This window comes from Terrapene carolina, unplaced genomic scaffold (assembly GCF_002925995.2).
Source record: "Terrapene carolina triunguis isolate 2854851 unplaced genomic scaffold, T_m_triunguis-2.0 Scaffold618, whole genome shotgun sequence".
Lineage (NCBI taxonomy): Eukaryota > Metazoa > Chordata > Testudines > Emydidae > Terrapene > Terrapene triunguis.
Genome location: NW_020664969.1, coordinates 69450 through 82640, shown reverse-complemented (window position 1 = coordinate 82640; position 13191 = coordinate 69450). Strand labels below are relative to the sequence as shown.

The window sequence follows — 13191 nt, the reverse complement described above, 5'->3', positions numbered from 1 at the left end:
AAGGTTTTCCCGCACTCACAGCATGCGTAGGGTCTTTCTCCTGTGTGAATTTTCTGATGCATAATAAGGTGAGAGCGCCCAGGAAAGGTTTTCCCACACTCAGTGCATAGGTTTTTTCTCTTTCCCGTGAGGATTTTCTGCTGAGCTGTGGTTTCCTTGAGGTCCTCGTGATTTTCCTCACAACTGATGGATTTAACCACGTTTCCCCCTGCCTGGTTTCCCTGCTGCCTTTCCTCACGACTCCTGGGCATGGTCCCTTGAGTTCTTTCTGATAATCCCCCGTGCAGTTCCATATGCTCAGCATCTTCCTGCTTTAGATTCTGCTCCTTGTTCTCACTCACCGTCCCACCACCTGCTGGGACAGAGAAACCTCAGAAGCAGGGACGGAAAAGGGGAGAGGAAACCAAAGGAAATGCTAGAGAGATGGGGGGAAAATATCAGGAAATGAATCCCCCAAACTCTTCCCCAGAGGGTAGAATGGAGGGGATCAACTCTGTCTCCCATCCCACCGATCAGGATAAAGGGAGATTAGGAAGGGAGCTATTGCAACATGTTGATCAGGATGGGTAGGAAGCCACAAGCGACATCAGCCCTGAGGATACCACACCTGCTGAGGGACAATCCTGAACTCGAAGAGCTCTCAAGGTCTTGGTAGGGAATCCCAGCTGTGTCCTTCAGGCACAGACAGTATTTGAGTTGGTCCAATGATTCCTCACCTGGGCAGGTTCCTGTCAGGATCTCTCTTCCCTCCGAGCCCTGGAGATCTGAGACCCACGGCTCTTCCCCTGGTTCCAGCTGGGACATCACCTCAGGTTTGGAAAGTGGAAACCCTGCTCGGATGACAGAAAACAAGTGAGATCAGGTGAATTCATGGGACATTTCTCCCAAAGAACACGGCCTTTTTTAAAACCTCTGCTCATTTTAAAGCCCTGATATTCTGGAGCAAGCTCTCCAGGTGCTCAAAGGTGCCAGACACTGGTTATAATGGGATTAATTCCTCACTGCTCTGCTTCCCTCTTGTTCAAAGAGACTCCTTTGAAGACCCAGCGAGAGTAACTCCAAATCACAGAAAGCCCAGGGGAAGTCACCTTGGAACTGCTTTTTACCGACAAAGACCCCCCAAGGGAACGAGACAGTCATAGGGGAACTGGGGCTGAGGAGCATGCGCTTGTGGGGCTCAGCATTGTAAGGAATGGGAAGGAGTGGGCAGATCACTGAGGACAGCATGTCGGTGTGCTAGGGATCAGGAAAGCCCATTTTGAGAAGTTAGGGAATAGAGCGAGTCAGGAGTAATGGAAAGGAGCGTGAAAATCCCCCAGTGCCTGGGGAAGGTTTTAGAATGAGAGAATCACAGAAATGTGGGGCTGGAAGGGACTTGGAGAGGTCATTTAATCCAGCCCATGGACTGAGGCAGGAACAAGTGAACCTAGACCATCCCTGAGAGGTATTTGTCTTTCTTAAAAACTTCCAGAGATGGGGATTCCATAGCTTCCCTTGTAATCCTATTCCAGAGCTTAACTACCCCTGTGGTTACACTTTTCCTCCTAATATCTAACCTAAATCGCCCTTGCTGCAGATTAAAATTGAGTCCGGTCTTTCAAACAGATTTGTACCCACTTTATAATAATTTTATCTGGACCCCATTTCCCTAGTTTCCTTATGAGAATGGCACGTGGGACTGTGTTAAAGGACGTACCTAAATTAAGGTAAGGAAAATCTGCTGCTTCCCTGTAATGCCCTAGGCCAGTAACCCTGTCAAAGAAGGAAATTAGCTTGGTGTGGTATGATTTGTTCTTGACAAATACATGCCGATTATTCCTCATAATGCTATTATCCTCCAGGTGCTGACAAACTGATCGTTTCATAATATGTTCCAGTGTCTTTCCAGTTAGGCGGACTGATCTATAATTCCTCAGGTCCTCTTTGTTCTCCTTTTTAAAGGTAGGTTCTGTGTTTGTACTTCATCTGCCCTCCATGAGTTTTCAAAGATAATTGCTAATGTTTCTGAGATTGCCTCATCTAGTCCCTGAAGTACCTAGGAGGAGTTTAGGGGATTCGATATTATAACTCAGTAGCAACAGACTAATTCCTCTGGAAAAGGAGACTATGAAAAGTAAGAATAAGACCATGTGATCTCAAGAGGGGCTGCCTCAAAGATCCAAGGAGCCTGCAGAGAAGAGAGAATGTGGCTGCTGCATGTAGGGAAGGGGGGAGCGAGACCCTCCAAGTCCCCAGAAGTTTCATTACCAACTTAGGACGTCACCAAGAGCGAAGAAGTCAGCTTGTGCCTGGGAGGAGTGTAAGGAATCAGGATCGGTGGCTGGGGTCCCAATGGTTAGGGAATGGGGGTGTGCGTGTGGCGGGGGTAGGTAGTGCACGGTGCAGGGAGAAGAACGAGAATCATCATAGTTGTGATTGTGTAAAACCAAGTGAAAGTGGAGTCTGGTTAGGATGCAATGCAGGTCACCAGCAACGGGGACTGGGCAGGGATTCTTTCATAACAGGCTGGCATCCCCTGCAGCTCTAGCTCCCCAAACCACCTCTCTTCCCCCCACTAACCTCACCCTCCCCACTTACCAGGTGTCTCTTAGGACTCTCAAATCTTAAATTGACCCATCACTCTGGGGGGTGAAAAATCCACACCTCTGAATGACCTAATTAAATTGACTTAAACTCAGTGCAGTCATAAGAACATGACATAAGAACGGCCATATTGGGTCAGCCCAAAGGTCCATCCAGCCCAGTATCCTGTCTGCCGACAGTGGCCAATGCCAGGTGCCCCAGAGGGAGTGAACCTAACAGGTAACGATCAAGTGATCTCTCTTCTGCCATCCATCTCCACCCTCTGACAAACAGAGGCTAGGGACACCATTCCTTACCCATCCCGGCTAATAGCCATTAATGGACTTAACCTCCATGAATTTATCTAGTTCTCTTTTAAACCCTGTTATAGTCCTAGCCTTCACAACCTCCTCCGGCAAGAAGTTCCACAAGTTGACTGTGCGCTGCGTGAAGAAGAACTTCCTTTTATTTGTTTTAAATCTGCTGCCCATTAATTTCATTTGGTGGCCCCTAGTTCTTATATTATGGGAACAAGTAAATAACTTTTCCTTATTCACTTTCTCCACACCCATGATTTTATATAGCTATCATATCCCCCCTAAGGTTTGGTCTACACTAACCCCCCAAATCGAACTAAGGTACGCAACTTCAGCTACGTGAATAACGTAGCTGAAGTTCGAAGTACCTTAGTTCGAACTTACCTCGGTCCACACGCGGCAGGCAGGCTCCCCCGTCGACTCCGCGGTACTCCTCTCGTCTAGCTGGAGTGCCGCAGTCGACGGCGAGCACTTCCTGGTTCGACTTATCGCGTCCAGACAAGACACGATAAGTCGAACCCAGAAGTTCGATCGCTCGCCGCGGAACTACCGGGTAAGTGTAGACATACCCTTAGGGCTGGTCCACACTACCCGCCTAATTCGGCGGGTAGAGATCGATCTTCTGGGATCGATTTATCGCGACTCATCTGGACGCAATAGATCGATCCCAGAAGCGCTCCCCCATCGACTGCGGAACTCCTGCTCGCCGAGAGGAGGAAGCGCTGTCGACGGGGGAGCCTGCCTGCGCCGCGTGGACCCGAAGTAAGTACTTTTAGTTCGATATAGGAAACGTCGACTTCAGCTACGCTATTCTCGTAGCTGAAGTTGCGTTTCCTAGATCGATCCCCCGCCCCAGTGTGGACCAGCCCTTAGTCTCCTCTTTTCCAAGCTGAAAAGTCCTAACCTCTTTAATCTCTCCTCATATGGGCCCCGTTCCAAACCCCTAATCATTTTAGTTGCCCTTCGCTGAACCTTTTCTAGTGCCAGTATATCTTTTTTGAAATGAGGAGACCACATCTGTACGCAGTATTCAAGATGTGGGCGTCCCAGGGATTTATATAAGGGCAATAAGATATTCTCCGTCTTAGTCTCTATCCCTTTTTTAATGATTCCTAACATCCTGTTTCCTTTTCTGACCGCCGCTGCACACTGTGTGGACGTCTTCAGAGAACGATTCACGATGGCTACCCAGCACTAGGTCAAGGGAAGAATTCTTCCATCAACGTCGCTAGCGCCTCTTGGGGAGGTGGATTAACTATGGTGATGGGAGAACCCCTCCCATGACGCTAGTCTACGCCGAAGTGTTACTGCAGCATCTGAAGCGCAGACAAGCCCGTAGTTCCGTTTCTCCGAGCCCCCTGCGGTGGAGTCGAGCTGCTCTAGAATAATGATGCGTGGCGATTCTAGCAGACCTTCTGAAAACGTTAACATGCATGACTGGCACGCGAAACCTTAAATTCGAATGAATAAATGAAGACTCGGCCCAGCGCTTCCGAAAGGCTGCCGACCCCGATTTAGTCAAATACAAGGTATTCAGCTCAGTACCACAGTAACTGGATGAAATTCCATGGCCTGTTGTACAGGAGGGTCTGATTAGATGACCTAACACCCCATCCTGGCCTTAAAATCTGTGACTCTATCATAGATACGAGGAAGGACTAAGAGAACGTGCCGTTGTTTGTGTGGTGTTCCACAGATCGGAACACCGGCATTTATCTGCATGCCCCCAGCTGTGTGCACTGGGCCAGCTGTAACTGGATGGTGGAGGGAGCAGTTGGAGCAGCTTTGCAGAGCTGTGACCGTGGTATGCAGAGAGGTGCAGGTGACCCCTGAGGGACCGAGTCTGCCTCATTTCCGTGCTGAGCGTTGCAGGCGGTGTCAGTGACCGTGCACAAGGACGTGTTTTTGCCACGGGGAGCGTCAGCCGTCTGCTGGCGTAAAATGCTACTGGTCTCCAGGGCTCAGTGAGAGGTAAGTGAAGGCGACGACTCAGAAGGACTCTCAGGGGGAGGGTAAAGGGCTGGTAACAATTTGTAAATCTGAGCTGGGTTGTGTGCGGCAGGCTCAGCGTTTGAGTGTTGGCCAGGGCAGGCAGCTTCTGTTCTTTATGCCAGACCTGAACCCACGTTTTGCCTTAGCCAAGAGACGATGTTAGACTCTGCGCTGTTCTGCTCCTGGGCTCTGTTCCTGCAGTGTTGTGTAGCAGGGCAGGGCACAGCGCTGGTGTGTGTGTCACTGGCATGTCGGGGTGTTGCTGAAACAGGGCAGAGTTGAGTTTGCATTGTGGGGTGACGTGAACCTCAACTCTGCATTTCCCCTTCTAAGAACTGAGGGGACGGGAATCCTTACCCAGCAATGTCACATTCTCATAGTTCTCCTGCATGATGTCCCAGTAGAGGGCTCGCTGAGCGGGGTCCAGCAGAGCCCACTCTTCCTTGTTGAAATACACAGCCACCTCCTCGAAGGTCACCGGCCCCTGAAAGAGCAAGAGCCCAATGCTCAGTACCTGCTGCCCCACTGACAGCCCCACAATTCACAGGGCCAATCACATGGGAGCTCTGTGAGGCTCACGGTCAGCAGAGTCCCATCCGCACCCCCGTCAGAGCAGCCAGGAGGCATCAGGGTGAGGGGAGTGGGAAACTCTATACCTCTGGGGACAGCCAGGTAACCCCCATATTCCTCATTTGTATAGAACTGTGATATTGCATATAGAGCAGGCCGTGTGAGGTATCGTGGGAAAGATTATGATCTGCTGAAACTCACTGTTCCATAAGAACACAAGAATGGCCGTACTGGGTCAGACCAAAGGTCCATCTAGCCCAGTATCCTGTCTACCAACAGTGGCCAATACCAGATGCCTCAGAGGGAATGAACAGAACAGGTAATCAAGTGATCTCTCTCCTGCCGTCCATCTCCATCCTCTGACAAACAGATGCTAGGGACACCATTCCTTACCCATCCTGGCTAATAGCCATTAATGGACTTAACCTCCATGAATTTATCCAGTTCTCTTTTAAACGCTGTTATAGTCCTAGCCTTCACAACCTCCTCCGGCAAGGAGTTCCACAGGTTGACTATGCGCTGGGTGAAGAAGAACTTCCATCTAAATATGTGTATCATTCATGCATATGTAGTTATGAGAATTGCGTTGTAGGGCTGTCACTAAATATGCTGTGGGTTTGGGAAGTCCCCGGATACTAGCTCTCCAGAGACAACGACAAGGGAGGGTAACCAGTGCCTGGGTGGGGGTTGAACAGACATCACCAGCCATTGTCCAGCAAAGGAGTTACAATTCAACGACTCACTCACAGGAGACACATCGGGGTATTGCCTCACCTTGGGTCTCAGCAACGCCCCCCAGACATGCCTGGACTTGTGTTCTCCAAGCACATGGACTGAGGGTATAAAACAGAACACAGGGGCCCCATGCTTGGCCTTTCTCCTGCCCCCACCTATGCTGCAAGCAACAAGGACGCTCACAAGACTGATGATTTCAACAGAGGAGACTGGCCCAGGTTTAGGAGACGAACGTCTATATTAGGGACTAAGATCCGGGGGGTGAGAACATTGCTTGATGTAGACACTGTCTGGTGTGATCAGGGGTAAGGTTTAGACTGTGTGCTTATATATATAGTATTCTAAGCTCAGTCTACTGGCATGATTAATTTGGTCTTAATTTTGTATCTCACCGTAGTCTTGCCGACCAGCTATTCATTTAAAGGAGTATTTCCTCCTTCATTTAAACACCTGAACAAACATTTGTATGAATGTTATTTTGCATCATTCACCCATGGGGGGGAAAATAACCGAAATCATGAATAATCCAAGGGTGGGAGCCATTTAGAAAGCGACAATAATGGTGGCTTTAATTTACTCAGTGGCTAAATCTTATTCTCTGTGGCACGTACCATGGGGGTCACAAAGAGGTGAGTCACCCTGTTCCTCCAATACTGCTAAATCGGACGGCTATTGTGATTAGCTCACGGCAGAGGCGACACGTGGGTCAAGTAAATACTGTCTAGTGTGATAAGGGTTAAGGTTTAGACGGCGAGCTTATATTTTATTTTATTTTGGTACCCACTCTGACTTTTTGCCTATCACCTAAAATCTATCTTTTGTAGTCAATAAACTTGTTGTACTGTTTATCTTTACCAGTGAGTTTGCCTGATGTGCTGGGTAAATCTGCTCAGGTTTACAAAGGCTGGTGTATATCCACTTCATTGCTTATCTTGAGCAGTGCAAGACGGTATATTCCTGCGGTACAAGTCTGGGAGCTGGGGGGATTTGGCGGGTGCCTTTCTCTGTGTGATTCATGAGTGGCTCTGGGAGCATTCATGCAATAGAGCTGGGTGAGGGATCTCCACATGCGGTTGAACTAAGTGATAACAGCACCTGGAGGGGTTTGCAGCTTGTCATTAGCAAAGTATTATGAGAGACGCCCAGGCGGGAGAGTTCAGGGGGCACAGGGGTCCCAAAGTCCCAGGCTGCACCCCAGGGATCCCGTGACAGGGAGAAAGAGAGAGCCCTTGTCCCACCTCTCTCGCTGCATAGGCTGATACAGGCCATGGAGCCCCCAGCAGTGCCCAGGGGCAGCTCCCCGGTGGGAATCCAAACACCCTCCTCATTGCCAGCAGACGGGCGTGAGGGGATGGGGCATCTCCCCTAAGCCCCTTCGTATCTCACAGCAGCCTCTGGTCAGTGGGCTCTGGCTGCCGCACGGGCAGGCTGGTCATTTCTCCAGCTCTGTCCCAGGGGGCGTTTCCTGTCCCATAAATAGGGCAGTTTCCTCCCACAACCCCCATGAGTCTGTTCCTAGAATCTAAGCCCCAGGTTAAACAAGTCACAGCCTGTCCCCCTGCTTTTCTCCACCCTGTGGATTTCCTGCCCCCTCCCACCTCCAGACTAAACTCCCCAGAAGCTCCCACCTCCTCTGGGTTTACTGCCCCTGTCCGTGCAGAGGGAACCCACCAGCCACTCCCTGACAATGCCTACCTCAGCCAGCTCCCCGGCAGCCGATTCCCTTCCCCGTCCCCTGGGAGGCCGGGCCCATCCGGAGGGAAAGGCGGATGTCGTTCTGCAGCCTGTCAGGGAGAGGAGGGGGATTGGAGAGATTTCAGAACCAGCTTTAGTGACAGTCACAGCACATTCCCCCAGGCTCTTTCCCCGCAGAGAAACGTTCCCGGCTCTGCTACTGGCAAAACACTCAGTCACATTATTGTATTGACCCAGTATGGCCGTTCTTATTGCAGTGCAGACCTGACCCTTCCCACCAGGGCTAACTCCACTGAGACTCTAACTCCCGACATGATCCCTGAGGGTGGGATCTAGGCAGAGGTGGGGACTGGATACAATCTGTCCAGTGCCGAGACAGGAACTGGAGCTGAGCAGGTCTGGGACCTTGCGACCTCTCTCCCCGCTTACTTCTCCTCGGTTTCTCTCTCCCTCCCTCCGGCTGGGGGACTTGGTTACTGCAAAACTATTTCCCCATGCTTATTTTCCCCCCTACTGTTACTCACACCTTCTTGTCAACTGCTGGAAATGGGCCATCCTGATGATCACTACATGTCAAGGCTGCTTCCCCACTTTGAACTTTAGGGTACAAATGTGGGGGCCTGCATGAAAACTTCTAAGCTTAACTACCAGCTTAGATCTGGTCCGCTGCCACCACTCCCAAAGCTAATTCCCTTCCCTGGGTAGCCTTGAGAGACTCTTCACCAATTCCCTGGTGAATACAGATCCAAACCCCTTGGATCTTAAAACAAGGAGAAATTAACCATCCCCCCCTCCTTCCTCCCACCAACTCCTGGTGGATCAAGATCCAACCCCCTTGGATCTAAAAACAAGGAAAAATCAATCCGGTTCTTAAAAAGAAGGCTTTTAATTAAAGAAAAAGGTAAAAATCATCTCTGTAAAATCAGGATGGAAAATAACTTTACAGGGTAATCAAACTTAAAGAGCTCAGAGAACCCCCCTCTAGCCTTAGGTTCAAAGTACAGCAAACAGAGATAAACACTCTAGCAAAAGGTACATTTACAAGTTGAGAAAACAAAGGTAAACTAACACGCCTTGCGTGGCTGTTTACTTACAAGTTTGAAATATGAGAGACTTGTTCAGAAAGATTTGGAGAGCCTGGATTGATGTCTGGTCCCTCTCAGTCCCAAGAGCGAACAACCCCCAAAACAAAGAGCACAAACAAAAGCCTTCCCCCCCGCCCAAGTTTTGAAAGTATCTTGTCCCCTTATTGGTCCTTTGGGTCAGGTGTCAGCCAGGTTACCCGAGCTTCTTAACCCTTTACAGGTAAAAGGATTTTGGAGTCTCTGGCCAGGAGGGATTTTATAGTACTGTACACAGGAGAGCTGTTACCCTTCCCTTTATAGTTATGACACTACAAAATTTTTTTTTCCTCCTGCTGATAATAGCCCACCTTAACTGATCACTCTCGTTATAGTGTGTAGGGTAACACCCATTTTTTCATGTTCTCTGTGTGTATATATATATCTTCCTACTGTATTTTCCACTGCATGCATCCGATGAAGTGGGTTTTAGCCCACGAAAGCTTATGCTCCAATAAATTTGTTAGTCTCTAAGGTGCCACAAGGACGCCTCGTTCTTTTTACTGATACAGACTAACACGGCTGCTACTCTGAAACCTGTCTATTCGTGGAGGCCTTCGCTGTCCTACCAGTGCGAATGCCATTTTGGCTCCAATCTTTGTGCTTCGTCCTCGTCTCTTCTAACCACGGGAGGGGTTTCAGTGTCTCTGGCTGTGACAGACACAGCAGGGACAGGGTCACTGGGCACAGCTGTGAACTGGGAGCTGAATACTGAAAAGATTTTTGAAATGGGGGTTTTAGGGGAATGAATCGTTCCTTGGCTCAGTCCATATCTGGCACAGCAGCTAACTGCTCATTCACAGCAGGTCCATATACACAGAGTAATGCCCTCTTCCCATTCCGACAATGAGTGATCTAGGCCAACGTTTCTCAGGCGTTGGTTTGCTACTGCAGGCGACTCACGACAGGCAGTAAGACGGGCCGTGAGATATTACCAGTTTGTTATGAGCTAAAGCAGCGGTTCTCAAACTGTGGGTCATGACCCCATTTTCATGGGGTCACCAGGGCTGGCTTAGACTTGCTGGGACCAAGCCCCATGGCCCAGGGCTGAAGCCGCAGCCCGGGGGCTTCAGTCCTGGGCGGCGGGGCTCAGGTTACAGGCCCCACCCGGGGCAGTGGGGCTCAGGCTTCGGTCCCCCCACCTGGGGGTCGCGTCATAATTTTTGTTGTCAGAAGGGGGTCACAATGCCATGGATTTTGAGAACCCCTGAAAGCAAAGTCTCACTGTCCCACTTCCTGCCACGTTTATCCTTCCAGGTCAGCGGTTCTCGGTCAGCCTCTTGAGACCCCCTCCGCGTTACAGAGGCTCAGCCTGGAGACACGTTTGATTCTTCCTTTCACAGTCAATGTAAGGGGATCCTCCCTCCCCTCCCCAAAAAAACCCTGACTTCAAATAAGGGGCCACCAATGTGAAAAGTGTGAGACGCACTCGAGCAGCTCCCGTCTCATTCCCAATGATCCCAAATACAATCTAGGGCTCTCCTCCCCTTCACAGCCAGTCTGTACACGGGAGACCAGCCCCATCTCCACCCCCTCCTCGCTCCTGAGACCCTGCTGCCCGACATGGCCATGTTCAGTCACTCATTAAAGCTGTCAGACTGTTCAGTGTGTGGATGTTTCATTCTTGTCTCACCTATTTCACACCTTTCCGGGTGTTGTTCCCTTTCCCCAAAGGGAAACACCCCCCCGAGATCCGGATTCACTCTGAATCCCCATCAGACGTCACAGCAGGAGTGAGTCAGTCACGGGGGTCACCCGGCTTCACACTGTTCCACCATTTCCAGCTGCACGTCGGGGCTGGAGGCAGCGTCCCCCTGTTGCTAACATGGTTATGGGTCTGAAATCTCCCCACGGCCCGTCAGAGACAGGCACGTACCTGTGTCGCTCCCCAGCTCCAGTCGCAGCGTCTCTAGGGGAAGGAGAGGACGGGAGAGGTGAGAATTCAGGGGAGGTTCCCCTTGATTATTAATGTAACTGCTGTTAACTACGAGATGGTGACAGAGATCAGAGGCCGATAACGCAGCCGCTGCAGACAGAGCCAGCCCCACAGGGCTACTCCATGGGGAAGGGCGACTCGCTGAGCTGGGCTGTGAGATGGAGCCCGGGGTCAGTGACATCACTAGAGTCCCTGACTCCTCCCCAGGGCCAGGGTTGCTCTCACCAGAGGAGACGCCACCCCCAGACTCCCATTCACCTTTGAATCCCAGCAGCACCTCCTGCAGGTGGGCGCTTTGCAGAGAGAAATCGCCGAGTCTCTTCTCCAGCTCCGCAAACCCCGGCTCCGGCTTCGGAAACGCCCCGTCCTCCCTGCTGGGGAAAGGAGGAGGGGTGAGAGATGGGCCTGATCCCCCGACCCTGAGCCCAGCAGCCCCCCAAACTCCAGCAAACCTGGGTCTGAGCTTTGTAGCCTGAGGTGATCACGGTTAGAGTGAGTCGCCTGCCCTCAGCCCTGTGCTCTCCACGGAGACGGGACACCAGGAACGGAGACCGGTTCAGGGGCTTTCTCTGGGACACTGGTTCTGTGGGGTGCAGAGCCACCCCCTGCGCTAGGTTACCCCGGGAACAAGGGGCACCGGCGCTGGGGTTACCGGGAAAGGAAGGAGACATGGACCAAAGACTGGACGTGTGTCTCAGGCTCACGGTGGCCCCAGACAGAGCCCCCTTTAATGCCAAAAGCCCAGAGCCCGTCTGCTGAAGCCGTAAGCCCGGGGTGTCCGACGCATTTTTCAGAGAGGGACGTATTCCACGGTCCGTGACGGTCAGTGGGCCAGGCCGTCGATTTCGGACTCCCTACGTGGCTCCATTCAGAACTGGGCACCCAATGCTCTGAGTGGGACACCCAGGCACAAATACCAAGGGGAGAGTCTGCCCTTCGGAGAGGAAATAACCTTTTAGTTACCTGCATTTATTAAATCCTTTATTGTCACCGTCTGTATCACTCCGTGGGAAAATAGCCGTCCCGCATCTGCTAGGGCTCCTGCTTTCCCCATCCTTCCACCCTCATTTCTCTATTTCTCTCTCTCCACTGTCTTCACGTCTCTCCTCTGTTCTCCCCACCCTACAGAAACTCCCTTTTCCCACCCCTCCCTCCAGGGCCCCACTCCCACCCCGTCCCCATCCCCCCAGTGACCAGCCATGGCATATTGAACGTTGACATTAAAGCGTCGTTATTTCAGCGGACGCGCCAATGAGATGAACGGAGGACAGGGGAGTTCACACCCGTCTCAACCACGGCTTCCGGCCGCTGGCAGACACAGAGAGACAACAGCGTCCCCGTGTGCATCTGGGAGGGTTTTTTTTTTCCCAACCATGAGGCTTAGAAACTTACGATAACACGGAAAGCTGAGATTCTGCACACTGGGAATACGTGAGGTGGCCACATAAATACGCCAGACAGGCCGGGTCTGGCCCATGTGTCTGACCCCCCTCATTAGCTGTCGGAGAGAAACAGGCTCTGCCCCATGGCGAGGCAGCCGCTAGGGGAGACGTGATCACAGGCACCGAGCCGGCGTGTCGCACTGCTCCCTATTTAGTGCAGTTTCCAAGTGTAAGTGAGCACGAGGGGCCGTGAAAATGGAGCCGGGGACTCACCTGCTCCCAGGGCTCCCGGCAGCCTGGAGAGGGAGAGAAAGGAAAGGCCATCAGGGGGGCGTCCCAGGCAGGGGAGCCACCATTGGAGCCTGGCGTTTGGGGCATTTCAGACACTCGGGATCATGTTCAGAGAGCAGCTGCCGCCCCCCAGGAACCCTGCTGGGACGTCGCCATCGGGGGAAAGTTTCTGCCCTGGCACTTTACAGGAAGAAAATATTCATCTGCCTTGAGAGTGAACTTCCCATGAGTGCTGAGAGCCCCACAAGCCCCCTACCCCATTACACCCATTCACTGGGGAGACGAGGGGCCTCAGGCCTGGCTCGGGGCCTCAGCATGGCAGGGACGGGGTGTCACCCTCAGCCCAAATGCAGTTAGACATTGGCAGGGCATTTACTGTGGGCTCTGCCCCTCCCTCTGCCTCACTTTCCCCATTTGTCCCATAGGGATGTTGCCCCGGCCCCCCTTTGTAAAGTGCTTTGGGGTCCGGGGCTGAGATGCTCGCATAGAAACGCTGCGTAGGATCATTGCAAGGACAGTCTGACCTGCAGGGACTGGCTTGGCGGCCGCTGCCCCTCGTCTCCTCCCCTCTCGCTGAGCAGGGAAATCCC

General features: G+C 51.8%; 1 protein-coding gene across 1 annotated transcript in view; it reads right to left on the bottom strand.

Annotated features, from left to right (window-relative positions):
• Positions 1-13015, bottom strand: part of LOC112122507 (zinc finger protein 251-like) — an 18441-nt gene extending 5426 nt beyond the window's left edge. Inside the window, exons 1-6 of the mRNA XM_029913375.1 lie at positions 13007-13015; positions 12584-12606; positions 11154-11299; positions 10869-10901; positions 717-830; positions 100-352 (exon numbers count right to left, since the gene is read on the bottom strand). Of these exons, the coding sequence (XP_029769235.1) occupies positions 100-352; positions 717-830; positions 10869-10901; positions 11154-11299; positions 12584-12606; positions 13007-13015 (578 nt within the window). The remainder of the gene's footprint in view (positions 1-99; positions 353-716; positions 831-10868; positions 10902-11153; positions 11300-12583; positions 12607-13006) is intronic.
• Between the last annotated feature and the right edge of the window lie 176 nt (positions 13016-13191).